Source organism: Budorcas taxicolor, chromosome 16, assembly GCF_023091745.1.
Source record: "Budorcas taxicolor isolate Tak-1 chromosome 16, Takin1.1, whole genome shotgun sequence".
In the NCBI taxonomy this organism is placed as follows: domain Eukaryota; kingdom Metazoa; phylum Chordata; class Mammalia; order Artiodactyla; family Bovidae; genus Budorcas; species Budorcas taxicolor.
Genome location: NC_068925.1, coordinates 56,430,938 through 56,452,958, shown reverse-complemented (window position 1 = coordinate 56,452,958; position 22,021 = coordinate 56,430,938). Strand labels below are relative to the sequence as shown.

The window sequence follows — 22,021 nt, the reverse complement described above, 5'->3', positions numbered from 1 at the left end:
GTACAGGCCTCTATAGTACAGGCATAATATATCATTTAATCATAAAACTTCAATATTTGTAACTACCATTTGTTTAAAGTTAAATTATTTAACACCTAACACTTCTTTGCCTATGTTATTCATATACTACAAACTGGTTAATGCCCTTTGTTATGCCAAATAGAAATGCCTTTTATTACACCAGAAGGGAAGTGCTCAGGGAATTTTTCAAAGACAAAGGGTTTGACTGGGATCCTGGCAAATTCTGGGACAATTTGAGCACCTAGATAATTAAACACTACAGTGAATCATGAACTATTTCAGGAGAGAGAGAATTCAAGAGTGAATATCAAAAACAAACAGTAATAAATGGAAAAAAAAGGGAGAGGTCTGGCTTACAGGAGAAATGTCAAGGGCTGCCTCGAGAAAATGCAAAAGATGGAAAATTACCACTTTGCATTCATCATGATAAAGATTGGTTCAGACAAGAATTATGAATGAAAGCTAAACCCAAGAGAAAATTTTGATTTGATGAGAAGCAAAACCAAACAGAAAATTTTGATGAGAAGCAAGATATTTTCCTGGGTCTCCCAACAAACTGCTTACTAGTTACAAAGGGGGAGGGGGGAAAAAAAAAGAAAAAAGGAATTACAGTGGAGAAATCAGACATCTTGGCTGGAAATCAAAAATTACCATCACAAGAAAGGGACAGATGGTTATCAAGAGCCTCCACATGTGATACACTGTGAAGGAGAGAAATCATCAATGCAGCAATAAATTATCTGCATCTCTCCTTGGAAGGAAAGTTATGACCAACCTAGATAGCATATTCAAAAGCAGAGACACTACTTTGCCAACAAAGATCAGTCTAGACAAGGCTATGGTTTTTCTAGTGGTCATGTATGGATATGAGAGTTGGACTGTGAAGAAAGCTGAGCGCAGAAGAATTGATGCTTTTGAACTGTGGTGTTGGAGAAGACTCTTGAGAGTCCCTTGAACTGCAAGGAGATCCAACCAGTGCATTCTGAAGGAGATCAGCCCTGGGTGTTCTTTGGAGGGAATGATGCTAAAGCTGCAACTCCAGTATTTTGGCCACCTCATGCGAAGAGTTGACTCACTGGAAAAGACTCTGATGCTGGGAGGGATTGGGGGCAGGAGGAGAAGGGGATGACAGAGGATGAGATGGCTGGATGGCATCACCGACTCGATGGACGTGAGTTTGAGTGAACTCTGGGAGTTGGTGATGGACAGGCAGGCCTGGCGTGCTGCGATTCATGGGGTCGCAAAGAGTCGGACACGACTGAGCAACTGAACTGAACTGACTGAATCATGAGGAAATATTAGATAAATCCAAACTGAGCAATGTCATATTAACAAGAGGGAAAAGAGATGTATTCTTCAATAATGTCCATGTTTTAAGACAAAGACTCTGGAAATCTTTCAAAATTAAAGAAACCTAAAGACGTATGGCAGCTAAATGCAGTATCTGACCCTAATGTGAATCCCAAACTGGATGGGGGGGAAAGGACATTACTGGGTTCACTGGCAAAATCAGAGACAAATAGTAGATTAGATAAAAAGTATTATATGGAAAATAAGTTTACTGAAGTTGATACATGTAATGTGGTTACGTAAGAGATAGCCCTACCCGTAGTTTTCCTAGGAAAGACACATTTCCTAATGAAGTAGACAAGGGAAAAGCATCATGGTATATACAACTTACTCTTCAACTGTTCAGAAAACCAATCATGTTTTTCGGTGTGGGAGTGTGTGGGGGTGTGTGTGCGTGTGTGTGTCTATGAGTGTGTGTAAGGAAGGAAAAATTGAGATATAGACTGAGAAAATGTTTGGAAAGCAAATGGGATAAAACGTTATCAGTAGGTGATTCTCAGTACACATGTATTCTCTGTACTAATTTTATTGTTTTAACTCTTCTGTAAATTTGAAATTTTTTCCAAATAAAAAGTTTAACACATTGCTGTATCTACTGCTAACAAAAATTAAACACAGAAATAAATATAGAAATTCATGCACACCCATGTGTATGTATGTATGGGTGCGTTTATATATTTAAAATACAAATCTCTTAAAGATTCTAAAATCTCAGTAAATAAATGGACTTTTCAATAATCAAAAATGATTAAGAAGGGACGGTGTCTATACTATATGTAAATAAGGAAGAGCAAGAAAAAGCCCTAATTGGATTGAAACAGTTACTACTGAAAAAATAAAGCCATTTCACGTTTATTTACCCCCATCAATTGAGATTTTCAATGAACCAGTTTCATCTAACTTATTTAAGAGGAGAAAACATTATTATTCTCATTCTCATTTTTAAATGGAGAAACTGAAACATGGTGAAAAGCCAGAAAGTAACACAGCAGAGATTTGATAGTATGTCTCTTGAAACAATAACAATGTCAATACAAGTTTTGGATAGTATGTAGGAGCAAGCTGCTTACCTTTCAATAGCTAATTCTTTGTTAGAAAGTTGCTGCACTGTAATCACAACCTTCTTCTCTATTCCTTGTTTTAATTTGAAATAAAATTTATCTCGATCCTTAGGCACAGGACTGAAAAATGCAAAAAAGAACAGAAATGATCAATAATTAAAAACAATAAAATGGTCATCTATTTCAAGGTTAGAATGAAACAAGAGTATTTAACAACCTTATTAAGATATATCAAACTTTCACCTTGACACAAAGTAAATAACAAACTTTGGTTCTATCAGTTTCAGGTGTACAGCAAGTGAATCAGTTATACATATACATATATCCACTCTTTTTTGGATTCTTTTCCCATACAGGTCATTACAGAGTACTGAGTAGAGTTCCTTGTGCTTGCTATACAGTAGGTTCTAATTAGTTGTCTTTTTAACATATAGAAGTGTGTATATGCCAACCCCAATTCTCCCAATTGATTCATCTCCCCTCACTTTCCCCCTTGTAACCATAAGTATATTTTAAATCAAAACTTTCTAAATTACATCATTTCAAATTTTAGTTTTTTAATTTTAACAAATTTGGGAACATGGTTTATTTAATTTTAAGACTGTTATATTTCTGGTTTAGCAGGTTATATGGTTATGAATGCTTTTAACACAGTTAAATTCAAGGCAAAACAAGTGAGAACAAGAGCTTACTTTTAAACATCCAGAATTAGAGATGACTGTGACAAATCCAAGAAAATATAAATAAAACATGAACAAAGAGGAATAGATCAGGGCAATTTAAATTCTAGCCTAGGCCAGACTGACAATTCTTAAGAATTAGTCCATTAAAACAGTAAGTGTTTATAATATAAGCTGTCTTATCTGAAAAGGAAAAATACTTTCAGTCACTTATTTGACCTAAGTCTCAATTTCTATAACTTAAAAAAAAAAAAAAAGATAAAATACCTACCTAATAATTATTGTCAGAAACAAAGGCAAAGTAATCACATAGGTGATCAGTAAGAGTATAACTATTTCTTATTATCTGCCTATTTTTAAACTAAAGAACAACATTCCAAATATACAACAGAAGGAAACAGTTAATTAAATGATGGTCAAATCATACAAAATACTACTGACAACTATTAAAAACAATTCTAATTTAAAATATTTTAGGGACTTCCCTGGTGTCCAGTGGTTCAAAACCCACCTTGCAATACAGGGAACACGAGTTTGATCCCTAGTCTGGGAACTAGGATCCCACACACCATGGAGCAGTTAAACCTACATGCCACAACTAGAGAGCAGACATACAGCAACTACTGAGCCCATAAGACAAGATCCCACAGGACACAACCAAATAAGTATTAAAAAAATAAATAAATGAAAACATTTTAATGGGAAAATTCTTACATCATGAAGTTACAAGAAAAAACTACATATATATATATGTATATATAACTGTATAAAATACACTCTGGAGGTGGAGGGGGAGGGATAGTAGGGATTGACATGTACATACTATGTTTAAAATAACCAACAAGGACCCACTGTATAGCACAAGGAACACTGTTCAATATTCTGTAAAAATCTAAATGGAAAAAGAATTTGAAAAAGAATAGAGACTTCTATACAGATAACTGAATCACTTTGTACACCTGCAACTATTACAGCATTGTTAATCAACTGTACTCCAATATAAAATAAGTTTAAAAAGTATACCCTAGTATCAAATATTTTTGATAAAATTGTGATAAAATAAAATGTATTTTTAAGAATTTTGACAAAATAATTTTACATTTTTGATATTAAAAATTATTTTTAATAAAGTGATTATTGCTGACAAGACCATAAAATTTTATTCTAATTTTACTTTTATTAATTTTTCTATAGTAGGTATATCAGTATTTTAAAATATCAAGAAAATAATTTACATAAACTATCTGAAAAGCCTGACAAAAGTGAACCATGCATCTGCCAATGAAGTTTTTCTGTATGATCCCAAAGCTTTTTAACAACAGTGTATAATTTCTGGAACCTATATATTAGTCAATATTATATTTCAGACACAATACTAATTTTTATTTTTTCCAAATAATCTCACCTAAAGTTTCCTTTTCCATCATCTTCTTTTACCTCCAACGAGACACTGAAGGTAAACACATCACTGTCGGGGGTAGGAATAACCGAGTCTTTAACATCAGATACTTGTCTAGAAGAACGTTTGAAAGCTGTACAGAAACTATACAAAATTCTGCTTACCTAAAAGAATAAAAGTGGAAATAATATTAGACAAAGATTTTAACTGCATTTTGATCACCTCTAATTCTTGAATCTATAATTTCCCAAGGTCACAATGTTCTTAATAGACAAAGTAGATATAGGGTAAGCATATAGATACATATGAGAGAGAGATTTTGTAACATATAGTGTATACATACACACAGACACACACAGTTGACCCTTGAAGAACACGGGTTTAAAGTGCCTAGGTCCACTTATACTTTTTCAACACTAAATACTACAGTACTACATGACCCATGGTTGGTTGAATCAGCATATGTGGAACAGTGGAGGGCCAAGTATAAATTACACATGAATTTCTGACTGAGCAGGTCAGTGCCCCTAATACACTCCACCTCCCCAGCACACTGTTCAAGGGTCAACTGTAGTTTGTTTCTTTCAATCTGGCATTTAATAAACAGCATAATAAAGATGTTTAAAGTCACAAAAGAAGTTGCATGTACTTATAGATGTTTCTAGGACATAGATGTTTCTAGGACTCATAAGATACTATATTGAAAAGAATGAATCTTAAAACAATTACTAGAATGATGCTAGCATCTAAATCTTCCTGGTGAACACACACAAATGCGGTTTTAGCCCAAGTTGTCAATTTCTCCTTTCACTTCCCTCAGCTTCAGAGGGCTAGATCCTGAGCCATACAATAAACTCTGTTCTTTGCAAAATGAAACAAAACATGGCAACATGATTTAAAGCGCTTCCAGTGTTGTTTCCCAATACTGTTGCTATATAAATGTGTCACAAAATGAATGAATCTGAAATGTTTTTATTTATTAGTATTAAGCCACTCTGGTGATTACTTGATATATAAATATGCATATATATATTATAAATGACTTACTCTCCTCCCCTAATATGGAGGAGCACTCTAAATCTCACAATCTTCCAGAGGTTATTTTCTTCCTTGGTTTCAAAAGAAGTACCATATCATCTCAAATTTGTATTCTTGAAGCACAAAAGACCTTTCAAATCTCTCAGGTCACCCACACATTGAACAAATAAAAACAAGATGAAATAAGAATGATTTAAACAAAAGTAATATTTTCAAAATCTCACACTGGAAGGTACTAGTAAAGAGACTTCTCTGAATATTAACAAACCCTTCACTTTGGATAAGGTGAATTCAAATTACTCTCAGTGTTAGTCTAAGATTATAATATTTTATAATTCACTTGAAGTAAGAGCACTCTCATTAACAGAACTTCCTAAAGTATGGATGTCCTTCCTCAATTTTCTATTTTTGCTATATTCTTATATCCTACCTTTTCTCATACACACACTAAATCACAAACTTCAAAAACTTCCAGCAGCCACACTTATACCTAAGTACTGAATGATTACCCTAACTGCCTTTCCAGGGCCAAATCAACAGTTATCTAAATTAACTGACTTATACATTTTAACTGTATAAGAATGCTGCCTGTCATCCCAAAGTTGAGCTTCAGCAACAGCATCATATTTGTATAATACTGCTTATAAAATGTTAATGCTATTATAATTTTATATAAAAAGTAAAAATAAAGCAACAAAGGATTGATATTAATAAAAACTTTATACTTCAAATTTTATACAACTAAGCCAATGATAAATTCACTTATTCATGCAAAAAATATTCTTTTAGTGTCTTCTGTGTATGAAGTATTTGTTTTAGGGGCAAGGGATACAACAATGAACATGGAGCTTAAGTTTCAGCACAGGTTAAGTTGAACGTGCTTGGGGTGAGTGGCAAGGAATCATTAGGTAACACAAAAGCAGGTATGTTCAGTCTCAAGTGGATCTTTAATTCACTTAGTGCAATAATTTAAGTGTTAAGGACAACAGAATCAAAGAACATGCTGGAAATAAGTCACTAAAGAGTATACCTACAAGGTAAAGTGTAAATAGGCACTTTAAACTTTTTCAGTTGAGTACTCCCCAGTTCCTAACTTCAAATACAATGTGAAGTCTATCATTTACTTTATAAATTTTGAAGAAAACAAAACAAATTTTAAGCATATTTTTAAGAAAACATTATTTGTGAAAACAGAATACCTATAATTTTTGATACATTAGTAGAGTTAAACCCTAACCATATTTATTATTCTCTCCTATAGTCATTTCATTTTCTTTGTATCAGAGCTATCAGCAAGCCTACCATTTGAGTCCACACCAAAAAAAAGTCAAAGAACTTGGCAAATTCTAAAGCATGGGCAAGGGTCAGGAATTTCTTTTTTAAAAACCTAAGTATATGGGGTGGAGCCAGAGTAGCAGAGAATGATGGGAGTGGAGGGAGTGGAATAAGACTACAACTTTCTGTTTTTGAAGGAAGGACTCAACAGTACATTAACAACAATTTAATCCACTCCTGTATTTAATCCTGACTATGTCTTAGAAGTTGTTATTTCCAACAAGGTTAAAATCATTTGTGAGTTCTAGAGTCTGTGAATAAGCTGGAATGATGATCCAAGAATGGGTAAGGTAGAGTGGCTTAAAAGACAATGATTATCAGTATCTATAGTTATTGGAACAAACTGGGTAACTGATCTCATCATGAAAAGAAAATTTTAGACATAATACCATGGAAAATATTCTACATGCATCACACTATTAAATACACACACACACACACAAAATCTAGAACAGGCATTTTCTTTGCAGATGTCAAAAGGTTTATTAACAAATAATACAGTACAATTTTTCCCCAGGAGGCAGTACCTATAGAAAGCACTGGTTAAACACAAAACTATCTCTTGGGGTGGTGGCTGTTGTTTTTGAAGAGTTGGGGAAAAGGGCACAGGAAGATACGTGGAAAGGAGATACACCAAAATCTTAATTCTGGTGGAATTCTGAGTAACCTTTCTTTGGTATTTCAGTAGTTTCCAAATTTTCAAATATGTAGTACATGTTAACAGTCCAAGAAATACTATTAGACAAAATATTTACTTAAATAACATAGCCAATTCTTCTAAAATAAAGCCTTTTCACTGATAATGGTGAAAGAGAATCATCTCTTTTAAAAACAAGCATCAAGAAAATGTTCACTCAAAAAATAAATGTAGAAAAGTCATCCTATAAAAGAATACCCAGAAAGGTATGTGTTAAAATTTTTAAAACTTGCTCAAATATACTACTGAAAGGAACAAAAAAAAGGCACTATCAAATAAGAAATTTTTTAATAATAAAAATCAACTTATTTGAGAAAAACACTAACAATACAACTTCCAAATTAATTTCCAAAATAAGGCATTTTGCTAAAATACCATCTCAATAAATATGTTAAGAAACAATATTTTCTAAAGAATTATGTTTTCTTTTATGTAGTGGTGTATCAGCAATCCCAAGAAAAACCAGAGCTTTAAGAATAAAGATCTTCTTAATGATATTCTTGGTATTTATCATAAAATACAGCTGAATGCCTTTAACAGAAGATGGTAACAACCTGTTCTAAAATACAACACTGAGAACTGCTAGTAAGTATAACATACAAACAGAAAAATCTGTTTTGAAGGAAACAGCTACACTGACTAGTAGAAATAAATTCTTAAAGGAGTCAACTAAGATTTTTAACTGTATCTTTAAAAACAGCATTGTATAATATATCCACAAAGATTCAACAAGAATAAGTGCCTTTATGGCTTTTTTCACTATGCTTTCTGATATTATGCTTTGTCTGCAATTCTTCACCAGAATGTTCCCTCTACAAAGATCATCAGCATTAAGATACTTCTGGGTGGTTCCTCCAACTCTTTTGCCATAGACAATTAACATCCACTCCAGCAGAGTCCCTCAGAAGAATATCCAGGGTAACAGATCAAATATATCCTAACCCTCCTGTGGGAAACCCTAATCCTCATGTCACAGGTCCAAAAAAGCCATCACCCACACTGGGCCTCCCCTCTACCACAGCTGGTATCTGCTGCTTGTGGAATTTTATGGTGAAATAAGAGCATATCACAGTGACAAATGGTAGTGGCAGCCATGCTGCAACTTTCTGTTTAGAAGTTGTCTTCTTGCTTTTAACTGACAAACTTCTTCAAATCTCATCCAGGGACTCTGCAAACAATGGAAAACAAATTAGCGACATTGTACATGGTACATATTTAAGCAGTAAGAACATCTGTCGTCTGTCCCAGAACTATCTTTGCCAACTGTCTGTACCCATTAAGAGGGGCCCATATACTAAGAACTAATGTTGTCCCTTCACCATAGAACAAGAAACTTCCGGGAACCAGATAACCAGTAAATGCGACAAAGGGCAAGTCATTATTTTTTGAGAGGAGACAGGAAGATATCAGACACCTTCTATAAAAGGCATGAGTAAAACCCAAAGGTTGCTGGAATGACCAAAATATCCCTTTATAAAGCATAACGGAAAGGTAAAAATCTACATTTACTTTTTATAATAAAGTAAGAGGAAAGTTGTTACTGAAAAATATGTGGGTCTTCAGAATCATATACTTCCTCTGAAAACCAGCTTTATTATCTATTATCTTAGACTTGGGATACGGAAATGGTAACCAATTTATCACCCAAACCAGAACACTTTTGAGAATAAAATGGAGGCTTTAATAATATACTTAGACAACAGGCATAATCTATAACTGCTCCAGGCAAAGAGAAGTGTAAGATCACTAGTCTAAACAAATACTATCTCTGTTATGGAGATGTTATGAGTATCAAGTAACTATTTAACACAGTGCCTGGCATAAGCCCTATGTCTATACTGGGTTATTTGTATTTAGAAATGATCGCTCATAATACAATTGAATGATGACTGTCAAGTATTTTTTCTCCAAACAATTTTACCATCAATGTCCCAGAATGTAACTCTTTGAAAAATTTACTCAAAAAAAACTAAATACAGGAACATCACTTTCTCACAATCTACATGTACCAAATACCCTCTCTAGAAATATACCATTTAATACTATACCCAAAATAGGCCAAGAATCCCCCCATTTTATCCACTGCTTACCCACTATTAAAGCTCTTAAGATGACAAATAACCCCCCACATAAACAAGTGGATGCTATAATCCAAAAAGAGAGTTTCATACCATCACAGTTATAAAAAATGCTTGCAACCAGGTGCTTTTCAATTTCCTTCCACAGCAGTGATTCTGCCTCTCCAAGAAGCAGGTTCTCCAATTCTTCAAAGTTCATTTTTTTAATTGTTGAGTGCCAATTATCCAGAATCCACACAGGAATGTTAAATGATGGTTGCCAACATGAAATGCCAGGATTCTACCATCTGCTTCCCCACCTCTGTAGTGGAGTTGTAAGGATCAGAAATAGACCCCCTAATTCACAAATACACAAACATTCTTTCAACATATTTATATTCACTGTCTCCTATGTACCAGACACACTTGTACTCATTCACTCTATCATACACTTTGCCAAGCAGTCAGTACATGTATATATGTATACACACTGCTATATGTATTGATATATGTATCTCTATTTATATATATATTTATATACATGCAACATACACACATGGATAAAACAGAACTATTTTAGATAAATTTAGAACTACCTAAAACAAACAAACAAAACAATCTGAACTCCTTACATGGGCACAGTTCTGACAGAGAACTTCTATGTCTGTATATGTTTGTTTCAGTGTAAATAAAATTGATCACCAGGGCATAAGTGACATACTGCTCATGGTTAGTATCAGACACAGAACTATACATTTCTATGAGTTCCCATGTTGTGGCCAGAAATAAACTCTCAGAACTCCTGTTAATACAATGGTTTATTTACATTTCACAGTAAAGAGAAAACAGAGTAACTGCTGCTTTTAGCATTTTCTGCTGACAATTTATATTTCCAAAAGCAAACACACCTGAGATTTGTCCATCCAAACCCACTTATTAATGCCTCTAAAAGTTACTGTATAATTACCAAAGTTCTAAAAGTGCAACTTATTTTTAATTTGAGAAGAATTCAACAGATACCAAAAAGAAAGCAATTTCCCCATGTATATATGTAACAGCCATTTGACTCTGAGTCTAAAAATAAACTAACATTTAACAATTAGTGTGAGGAACTTATTGGCATCTTCAAACAGTTCTGCTGAATAGGAGCATTTGCATTTACAATTAAAACAGTTTTATAGAACAAAAGCCAGCCTCTGAACAAATGCACATAGTAAATGATCACAAGTGAAAACCGCAGAGATCTATAACACAATCTCAGTGCAATATCTAAGTGGAAGGCTCAGTAGAGAAACAGGTATTGTTATAGACATCTTTTAAAGTCACAGAGAACAACCAACTTGGGCAAAACAATAAAAGAGGGGCAAAAATACTCTTCCCTTCTAAGCCTGAGCAATTACCACCATGGCGGGATGGGAGGACAGCTGATCAAGTGGGATTTTTCTCTTACGTACGTTAAACTGAGAGTACCACTTCAGAGCACAGAATAACCAGATTTAAATTTCCGTATTTCATTCTATGCCATCACAAATACTAACTTTCTATTTAGAAAGATACTCCAAACTTATTATGTAACATGGTGTTTGGTCATGCATACTAAATTATTTGACAGTGAAATCAAATAGTTGATTTGATTTCAACTATAGTTGACTCAAATCAAATACTGAGTCATCTCAACAGCAAATTGCTACAAAATATTATACTTACTGCTTCTTTAATTTCACAGGAGAAGACATGTATCTGGAATTCTTCAGAACCATGGGAACTCTCTGTAAACGCAAAGCAATTGCTCTCTGTTGTCCCATCATGGCCACGTGCACAGAACAATACCTTATAAATTGGAAAAGATGCTATCTCCACATTGTTGGATTGGTCTATGATTCTGTAAAACAGTTATGAGAAATGAGATTAAATATTAACTAGCAAAGAACAAAGGCAGTTTTATTAGGCCAGTAACATACAATTATCTTAAAATCACAAAAAATAAACTGGTACTAATAATAATCCAAGAAAACAAATTATCTTCATATTTTTATTATACACACACACACACACACACACAAATCATTTATCTTCTTTTCATAATTACTTCACTTTTGTGTCCTATGATCCAATTCACTTCATCTCAAAGCCAAGGATACACTGCCTGGTGAAATTAATGTCACCCATCCCTAAATACTACACTTCTTCTCTTACAGCAAAAGAAACACCCAGAAAAAAACAGAACAAACCATCCCTGCAGAGCTCATTTCTATGTATTTTTTTTTCCTATTACAACATCATGATTTATTAAAGCACAGAATTCTGTACAACAAAGGGCCTTAACAGTTGTCTATTCTCAGCCAAACTTCTCTATAAGTTAGCTTTCCTTAATAAAAAACATATTATACTTTAAATTAGTAATTTAACTGATGAGGAAGTTACCATAATAACTATTTTAACATTGAACAAATCTAACCACCTATTGGACATTAATGTAAAATCCTGACATAGAATTTGATTTAAAACTTCTCAAAATAAATTCATTAAAACAGGTTCCCTGTGAAAATATGTAAGAATGAAAGCTAGTATAATAGCAGGTGTAGTCTTTACATTTTATTAACCATAAAAGATACTTTTCTAAAGAGTCTAATAGAGACATTAACTGTGCAAAAGCTGATGAGATTTACAGTCTTAAATACAAGCACCAACACAGAAAGGATATTGTGTCAGTTCAGTTCAGTTCAGTCGCTCAGTCGTGTCCGACTCTTTGCTATCCCATGAATCGCAGCACGCCAGGCCTCCCTGTCCATCACCAACACCCGGAGTTCACTCAGACTCACGTCCATCGAGTCAGTGATGCCATCCAGCCATCTCATTCTCTGTCGTCCCCTTCTCCTCCTGCCCCCAATCCCTCCCAGCATCAGAGTCTTTTCCAATGAGTCAACTCTTCACATGAGGTGGCCAAAGTACTGGAGTTTCAGCTTTAGCATCAGTCCTTCCAATGAACACCCAGGACTGATCTCCTTTAGGATGGACTGGTTCCATCTCCTCACAGTCCAAGGGACTCTCAAGCGTCTTCTCCAACACCACAGTTCAAAAGCATCAATACTTCGGCACTCAGCTTTCTTCACAGTCCAACTTTCATATCCATACATGACCACAGGAAAAACCATAGCCTTGACTAGATGGACCTTTGTTGGCAAAGTAATGTCTCTGCTTTTCAATCTGCTATCTAGGTTGGTGATAACTTTCCTTCAAAGGAGTAAGCGTCTTAATTTCATGGCTGCAATCACCATCTGCAGTGAATTTTGGAGGCCCCCAAAATAAAGTCTGACACTGTTTCCACTGTTTCCCCATCTATTTCCCATGAAGTGATGGGACCAGATGCCATGATCTTAGTTTTCTGAATGGTGAGCTTTAAGCCAACTTTCACTCTCCTCTTTCACTTTCATCAAGAGGCTTTTTAGTTCCTCTTCACTTCTGCCCTAAAGGTGTTGTCATCTGCATATCTAAAAGTCCATTAATTCTACACTTAAGAGGATCATTTCTTTATGTAAACACAATCTCATTTATGAATTACACATGATATGTAGTTTAGGATCCATCTACATTATGCTTGTAACTGCATGCTGCTGCTGCTACTGCTGCTAAGTCGCTTCAGTCGTGTCCGACTCTGTGCGACCCCGTGGACTGCAGCCTACCAGGCTCCTCCGGCCATGGGATTTTCCAGGCAAGAGTACTGGAGTGGGTTGCCATTGCCTTCTCCTTCATTTCTATTTAAAGCAATACCTGTCTGTTTATCTAAGTCCCAGGTCATTCATTGTTCAACAAAGACCTCTCTTACCCTAAAAAAGGTCAGAGTGGTTCCAAAGATGAACTTAATGAAATTTAAGAGGTAAAAGGAATTTGTGGAATTTTTCAAATATTTCTCTCACTTTCCCTGTATAAACCCTAAGGTTTTGCATTGATCCAAAACCTCAAGACTACTTCAGAGTCTGAAGTGGTGAAACTAAGGGGTACCCATTAGGAATAGAGAGGCAAATCAAAACACTTAAATCTTTGTTAAGGCATGTTTGGCACTGTGAAATTCAACAGGTAACAGTGAAAGGCATTTTGACAGTTATAAGAGATATTATACAAACAGTCCATCTACAAAACCCTTTCCTGAAAAATCAATGCATTTTTACCAAAATCTTGTAAATTTGTATTGTTATTATTTTCGTACTTAGTGCTTTTCCCACATTTTAAACTTTAGAGAATGAGGCAAATCAGAAAGGTTTTGAAAAAGACTTAAATCAGCCTTCAGAGAAGAGTATAGGCCAATACTTTGGCCACCTTATGTGAAGAACTGACTCATTTGAAAAGACCCTGATGCTGGGAATGATTGAAGGCAGGAGGAGAAGGGGACAACAGAGGATGAGATGGTTGGATGACATCACTGACTTGACGGACATGAGTTTGAGTAAACTCTGGGAATTGGAGATGGACAGGGAAGCCTGGTGTACTGCAGTCCATGGGGTGGCAAAGAGTCAGACACGACTGAGTGACTGAACTGAAGATACATTTAACCTAATTTCCTAGACTTGGTTCATTTATGGATTCATTCAGCAAATATTTACTAAAAACCTGCTGTGGATCAAAACTGCTCCAGGCAATGAAGCTGCAGCAGGAAGAAATACCAATAACCTGCTTCCATGGAACTGACATTCTAGCAAGGAAGAGAAACAATAAACAAACAAATAAATTTGTAATATCAAGGCAAAGAAAAAGGCCCAGTGAAAACAAAGAAGGATGGTTATAAGATCAAAGGAGGTTTATTTTGATAGTTTAACAGTTTCTTACAAAACTAATCATACTGTATGATCTAGCAATTACATTCCTTGGTATTATTCAAATGAGTTAAAACCCTGCACACAGATGTTTAAAGAAGCTTTATCCATAATCATCAAAACATGGATGCAATCACAACATCCTTCCATAGGCCAATGGATAAATAAACTGTGGTATACCCAGACAATAGCACATTATTCAGCACTAAAAAGAAATGAGCTACCAAGCCACAAAAATTCATGTAAGAAAGTTAAATGTCTAATATTAAGTAAAAGAGGCCAATCTGAAAAGGCTATTTATTACATGATTTCAACTATATAATTTACTGGAAAATGCAAAAGCTATGGGTAACAGTAAAAAGATTAGCGGTTGCCAGGGGCTGTAGGAAGGGACAGCTGAACTGGCAGAAGGCAGGATTTTTCAGGACAGTGAAAGTACTCTACATGATACTCTAATGCTGGATACATATCATTATATATTTGTCCAAACTCACAGCATGTACACCACCAAGAGGGAACCCTAAGGTAAACTATGGACTTTCTAAAATATGTCAGTGTAGTTTCATCAACTGTAACAGATGTACCACATGGAAGAGGATGTTGATGGTGAGGGAAGTGTGTGTTTGGGGAAGGTGGGGGTGCCTATCTGGGATATGAGCAATCTCTGTACTTTCTGCTCAATTTTGCTGTGAACCTAAAATCACTCTCAAAAGTAAATCCTATTAAGAAAAACAGGGAGAAAAAAAAAAGACTTCTTTCAATAAAAGGTTTCTTGAGGTGAAACTGGACAGAAGTGAAAGAGTCACTGGAAAACCAAGGAAAGCTTGTTTGGGCAAAGTAAAGAGACCACACAAAAGCCCCATGGGAGGACTCCTGACTGATAGGTCCTACGGCAGGATTCATGACTACCTTTGAGAAAGGACAGAGAGGCTACTATGACAGGAAGAGAGCAAATGAAGTACATGTAGTGACAGAAGCGAGAGAACAGAGAGGGTGGGAGAGATGATCAGGTCAAACCAGATCATAAGGGCCAGACATGGTAAGAAAGAACTTCAAAAATAATCACAAGTGTGACTGGAGGACATTGATAGGCTAAATGTAGGGAAATAACAGTATCTGATTTACATTTAAAGAAATTCAAGGTTCAACATATAGCTGACTCACTTCGCTGTTCAGCAGAAACAAACACAACATTGCAAAGCAATTATACTCTAGTAAAAATAATAAATAAAGTGTTAGTTGTTCAGTCCTGTCCAACTCTTTTGCAACCCCATGGACTGGCCTGTCAGGCTCCTCTGTCTGTGGAACCCTCTAGGCAAGAATACTGGAGTGGGCAGCCATTCCTTTCTCCAGGGGATATCTTTCCAACCTAGCGATCAAACGTGAGTCTCCTGCATTGCAGGCAAATTTTTCACTGTCTGAGCCAGAAGGGAAGCCCAAATAAAATAAATGGGTTGTATTTACATATCCACAGAGCACAACACACCACATATGCTGGCCGTAATTCTCCCCAGCTAATAATGTGATGAATTCATTCCAGATACTATGCAAAACAAATAAATATAGCCAGGCCAAAAAAAGAAAAAAGAAATTCAAGATTCAGATAACATTAAAAATTACTCCAGCAAAGCATATGAGAAAAAGCCATTTAGCTTCTTTCTAGTCTGAAAAGAGCTTAAAATCTCGGGAATAGTCATTTTCTGAATCACTGTTAAATGACAAGGTAAAACACAAATCATAGATATTTTTAGTTACAGGTGCATTTAGTATTCCAAGCAAATTTTACAAATGCCCCAAGCAAATAAGGAATACAGTCTAAACCTAAACATGTTTGCCTTGCACAGCTACAGAGTAAAAGTGAAGTCAAAGTAAGTCCATGGCCTCGTTCATGATAAAATATTATCACCACTATCCAAAAAAAACTTCATACGTGTCTAAGGGCGGAAAAAAAGATTAGAGCTTACCTCACAGAACCTTCTGGAACATTTGGCACGTACAGAGTAACAGGAAAGGGGTGCTGACTGGAAGATTTCATAGTTGCCATTGCCCGTAAAGCTTCCACTTCATTACGTGGGGAAGAAACCTTCATACATCCTAAATAGGTCAGTTTGTTAAATAAAACACTATCCTCTTCAGGTATTTCACTTGGAGAAGATGGTCTGGGTGTAGAAATTTCTGAGGAAAGAAAAAAAGAAACACCCAAAAGTTAATGTAAAACTTCCCAGTATAATTTCACCTATCATTCAAAAACAAATGAAAAAATTGCAAATAAAATTTAGGTCTCCAACTGACAGAGAATTAATCTCCAAAATATACAAGCAGTTCGTGTAGCTCAATACAAGAAAAACAAACAACCCAATCAAACAGTGGGCAAGAGACCTAAACAGACATTTCTCCAAAGAAGACATGCAGATGGCTAATAAACTCATGAAAAGATGCTCCACATCACTCATTATTAGAGAAATGCAAATCAAAACCACAGTGAGGTATCATCTCATGCCAGTCAGAATGGCCACCATCAAAAAGTCTGCAAACAATAAATGCTGGAGAGTGTGGAGAAAAGGGTGAGAATGGTACAGCCACTATGGAGAATAATGTGGAAATTCCTTAAAAAAACCCTGGGAAGAGAACTGCCATATGACCTAGCAATCCCACTGCTGGGCATACACACCAAGGAAACCAGAACTGAAAGAGACAGATGTACCCCAGTGTTCGCTGCAGCACTGTTTACGATAGCTAGGACATGGAAGTAATCTAGATGTCTATCAGCAGACAAATGGATAAGGAAGTTGTGGTACATATACACAAAGGGATATTACTTAGCTATAAAAAAAGAACACATTTGAGTCAGTTCTAAGGAGGTGGATGAAATTGGAGCCTATTAAATAGACTGAAATAAGTCAGAAAGAGAAATATAAATACTGTATATTAACACAGATATATGGAATTTAGAAAGACAGTAACCACCCTATATGCAAGGCAGCAAAAGAGACACAGATGTAAAGAACAGACTTTTGGATTCTATGGGAGAATGCAGGAGTGGGATGATTTCAGAGAATAGCATTGAAACATGTATATTACCGTATGTAAAACAGATGACCAGTACAAGTTTGATGCATGAAGCAGAGCACTCAAAGCCAGTGCTCTGGGACAACCCAGAGGGATGAGTGGGGAGGGAGATGGGAGGGGTGTTCAGGATGGGGGACACATGTGCACCAGTGGCTGATTAATGTCAATGTATGGCAAAAACCATCACAAAACTGTAAAGTAACTGTACTCCAATTAAAACAAATTAATTCAGTTCAGTTCACTTCAGTCACTCAGTCGTGTCCAACTCTTTACAACCCCATGAACTGCAACATTTCAGGCCTCCCTGTCCATCACAAACTCCTGGAGTCCACCCAAATCCATGTTCATTCAGTCGGTGATGCCATCCAACCATCTCATCCTGTCGTCCCTTTCTCCTCCTGCCTTCAATCTTTCCAAGCATCAGGATCTTTTCAAATGCGTCAGCTCTTCACATCAGGTGGCCAAAGTACTGGAGTTTCAGCTTCAACATCAGTCCTTCCAATGAACACCCAGGACTGATCTCCTTTAGGATGGACTGGTTGGATCTCCTTGCAGTCCAAGGGACTCTGAAGAGTCTTCTCCAACACCACAGTTCAAAAGCATCAATTCTTCGGCACTCAGCTTTCTTTATAGTCCAACTCTCACATCCATACATGACCACTGAAAAACCCATAGCCTTGACTAGACGGACCTTTGTTGACAGAGTAATTTTGCTGCTTTTGAATATGCAGTCTAGGTTGGTCATAACTTTCCTTCCAAGGAGTAACCATCTTTTCATTTCATGGCTGCAATCACCATCTGCAGTGATTTTGCAACCCAAAAAAACAAAGTCAGCCACTGTTTCCCCATCTATTTGCCATGAACTGATAGGATCAGATGCTGTGATCTTAGTTTTCTGAATGTTGAGCTTTAAGCCAACTTTTTCACTCTCCTCTTTCACTTTCATCAAGAGGCTCTTTAGTTCTTCACTTTCTGCCATAAGGATGGTATCATCTGCATATCTGAGGTTATTGATATTTCTCCCAGCAATCTTGATTTCAGCTTGTGCTTCTTCCAGCCCAGAGTTTCTCATGATGTACTCTGCATATAAATTAAATAAGCAGGGTGACAATATACAGCCTTGACATACTCCTTTTTCTATCTGGAGTCAGTCTGTTGTTCCATGTCCAGTTCTAACTGTTGCTTCCTGACCTGCATATAGGTTTCTCAAGAGGCAGGTCAGGTGGGCTGGTATTCCCATCTCTTGAAGAATTTTCCACAGTTTATTGTGATCCACACAGTCAAAGGCTTTGGCAGAGTCAATAAAGCAGAAATAGATGTTTTTCTGGAACTCTCTTGCTTTTTCAATGATCCAGTGAATGTTTTCAAATTTTAAAAAATTTAGGTCTGTGTTTTCATTTATTTTAATGTTTATCCTACCTTATGAGTTCTGGAATTGGCTATTTTATACTTCAGATCTCTCAAAGTATTATCTTACATATCTATAACTTGTTTAAAGCAAAGGGAAAAATATCTAAACTTGGTATTTTAAAAAGTCAAAAACAGGGGTACTCTTTCTACCCCCTTCTGATGCCTATGTCAGAAGCTTTCTCTATCTCCTTTATACTTTAATAAAACTTTATTACACAAAAGCTCTGAGCGATCAAGCCTCGTCTCTGGCCCCGGATTGAATTCTTCTCCTCTGGGGGCCAAGAATCCCGGCGTCATGATTCAACAACAACCTTTCATCTTGGGGGCTCATCCGGGATCCTTCAGGACAAGATGGGAGCTAACAATTCCAGCCTCACTCCTTTGAACTGTATCTTGAAAAACTGGGATAGATTCAATACCTAAGGGCCTAAAGAAGACACACCTGGTCTTCCTGTGTGATACTGCATGGCCACGTAATTGATTTAAAGGATGCCTTCTATTCAGTGCCTTTGGTGGAGGAAAGTCAATTTCTATTCGCCTTTGAAGACCCTACACAGCCAGCTTCTCAGTTAACCTGGACAGTTTTGCCCCAGGGATTTCGTGACAGTCCTCACTTATCTGGACAAAGTTTGTCACGGGATCTACAAAACTTTAATAGTTCTGAAGCGGTGGTGTTACAATATGTAGATGATATTTTGCTCTGTGCTGAGACAGAGGAAGCTTGTCTGCGAGCCTCAGAAGATTTCTTAAATTTCCTGGCCGGCTGTGGTTACAAGGCATCAAGAGAAAAGGCTCAGCTGTGTCAACAATCTGTTAGATATCTGGGCCTAATCCTATCAGAAGGGACTAGGGCCACAGGCCCTGAGAGAATTAGGCCTATACTAAATCATCCCCTACCTATGACTTTAAGACAATTGAGAGGATTTTGGGGAATCACAGGTTACTCTGGAGTTATGGAGAACTTGCCCAGCCTTTATATAAACTTGTAACTGAAACTCAGCAGGTCCAAACTGACAAACTGGTTTGGTCACCAGAAACTCAAAAGGCTTTTAAGGTTCTTCAAACTGCTCTCCTGCAAGCTCCAGCTCTGAGCTTGCCCACAGGGTCAGAATTTAATTTGTCACTGAAAGAAAAGGTATGGCCTTGGGAGTTTTGACACAACCCCAAGGGCCTCACCAGCAACCTATTTCTTATCTAAGCAGAGAATTAGATGTAATTTCACGTGGGTGGCCGCACTGCCTAAGAGTAATTGGGGCAGCGGCTTTATTAGCACCTGAAGCTTTAAAAATAATTAATGGACAAAACCTTACTGTACTGACTTCTCATGATGTGAGTGGAATCTTAAATTCTAAGGTTAATATTTGGATGACAGACAGTAGGCTTCTTAAATACCAGTCATTGTTGTTAGAAGGACCAGTAACTAAGCTTAAAGTTTGTGGAAATTTAAATCCTGCCACTTTCCTTCCTGAGAAGGAAAATGAAACACTTGATCACGATTGTTCTCTATTCCTAACTTTAAACTATGCAGCTTGGGAAGATCTAATGGATACCCCATTAGACAATCCTGACATGGAAATATTTACAGATGGCAGTTCTTTTGTTCAGGATGGAAAGCGTAAAGCAGGTTATGCCGTGGCAACTGCTGAACACGTTTTGGAAGCAAAATCTCTCCCCATCTGGATTACAACGAAGTGGGAAGTATCCTGGAGAGGACTGGGAAACTGATTTTACTCATATGCCAAAAGCTAATGGATATTCTTGCTTACAAGTTTGGGTAGATACTTTTATTGGATGGATTGAGGCTTTTCTCTGTCATAGTGAACAGGCTAAGGAGGTTATAAAGATTCTCTTCATGAATGGAAGGCTTCCAGTGGTGGACATCTCCACTTCAAGGAAAGGACTTTCTCCAAGTCTGTGAATACCTTCAACAACAATCACATGCGATGCCTCTTCTTCATCTGATGACATCTACCAACCCTAAAATGGACTGGTGCAATAAGTTGCACTTTAACTATGGACTTAATGTGTCTTTTAATTTTGATTTTAACTTGTTTTAATGACTATGTTGCCTTACACCTGTAACTGTGTAACTAAATTTGTTTCTAGCCGCATGAAAGCTTTTAAGTTACAAAAGGTTGCTCAAACTCCTGCTACTGCTGCACCTTCCTCCAACTACTATCTGGGGCCCCTGGATCAGATATCCTCAATAGGAGGATTAGGTGAATATGTTGCCTCGCCAATTTAGGGACAATGCCCCTTCTCAGCTCGGAAGCAGTTATGGAACGAGAATGACGCCCCTTTTCCCTAGGCAACATAATTCTCCTAAAAGAAAAGGGGAGAATGAGAGAGTCATTTCCTAGGCAGGTTGATAAGAAGTCTAGGGGTCCCCAAGGAGAGAAGGGTCTGGAATTCTCAAGGAGGAAGAAAGGACAAACTTTTTTCTTCTCTACATTCCTTAGGATTATAGAACAACAATGTATTCTGCCTGAGGACAGTCTCTGGATTAAACCTTCTGGCTAATTCTGTAAATTATGGGAGTAGACCTGTTCTTTACAAGGATTATATAACAACAATGTATTCTGTCTGAGGACAGTCTCTGGATTAAACTTTCTGGCTAATTCTGTTATCTTAAAATGTAAATTATGGGAGTAGGTCTGGTGAGGTCTTTACAACATCCAGACATTCTTTGGATTTACTGGAGAGTATATAACTTCATTGCTAACACTAACAAGCGGGTACTCTTTCTACCCCCTTCTGATGCCTATGTCAGAAGCTTTCTCTATCTCCTTTACACTTTAATAAAACCTTATTACACAAAAATAAGATAAAATAAAAAATAAAAAGTCAAAAATACAGAGTTCAAATGATATAAAACATTGAGGAGAAAAAACTATACTAAAGACAGTGTAAATGTGCCAAAAAATAATGAAAATAACATCAAATTTATTAAGCAGCCTAATTTCCTAAGCAAAAATCAACAATGTTAAGATATTCCATCTCACACTAGTATCAACAAAAGTCAAACTCCTTATTTTGTTCCATCCTGGCTTGCTGGCTTCTACAAAAGTATCCCAATGAAAATTTTTTCCTCAA

The 22,021-nt window shown here is 36.4% G+C and overlaps 1 protein-coding gene across 1 annotated transcript in view; it reads right to left on the bottom strand.

Moving 5' to 3' along the window:
* Positions 1-22,021, bottom strand: part of RABGAP1L (RAB GTPase activating protein 1 like) — a 718,011-nt gene that overhangs the window by 612,208 nt on the left and 83,782 nt on the right. The window contains exons 4-7 of the mRNA XM_052653672.1: positions 16,414-16,624; positions 11,346-11,520; positions 4,518-4,675; positions 2,442-2,552 (exon numbers count right to left, since the gene is read on the bottom strand). Of these exons, the coding sequence (XP_052509632.1) occupies positions 2,442-2,552; positions 4,518-4,675; positions 11,346-11,520; positions 16,414-16,624 (655 nt within the window). The remainder of the gene's footprint in view (positions 1-2,441; positions 2,553-4,517; positions 4,676-11,345; positions 11,521-16,413; positions 16,625-22,021) is intronic.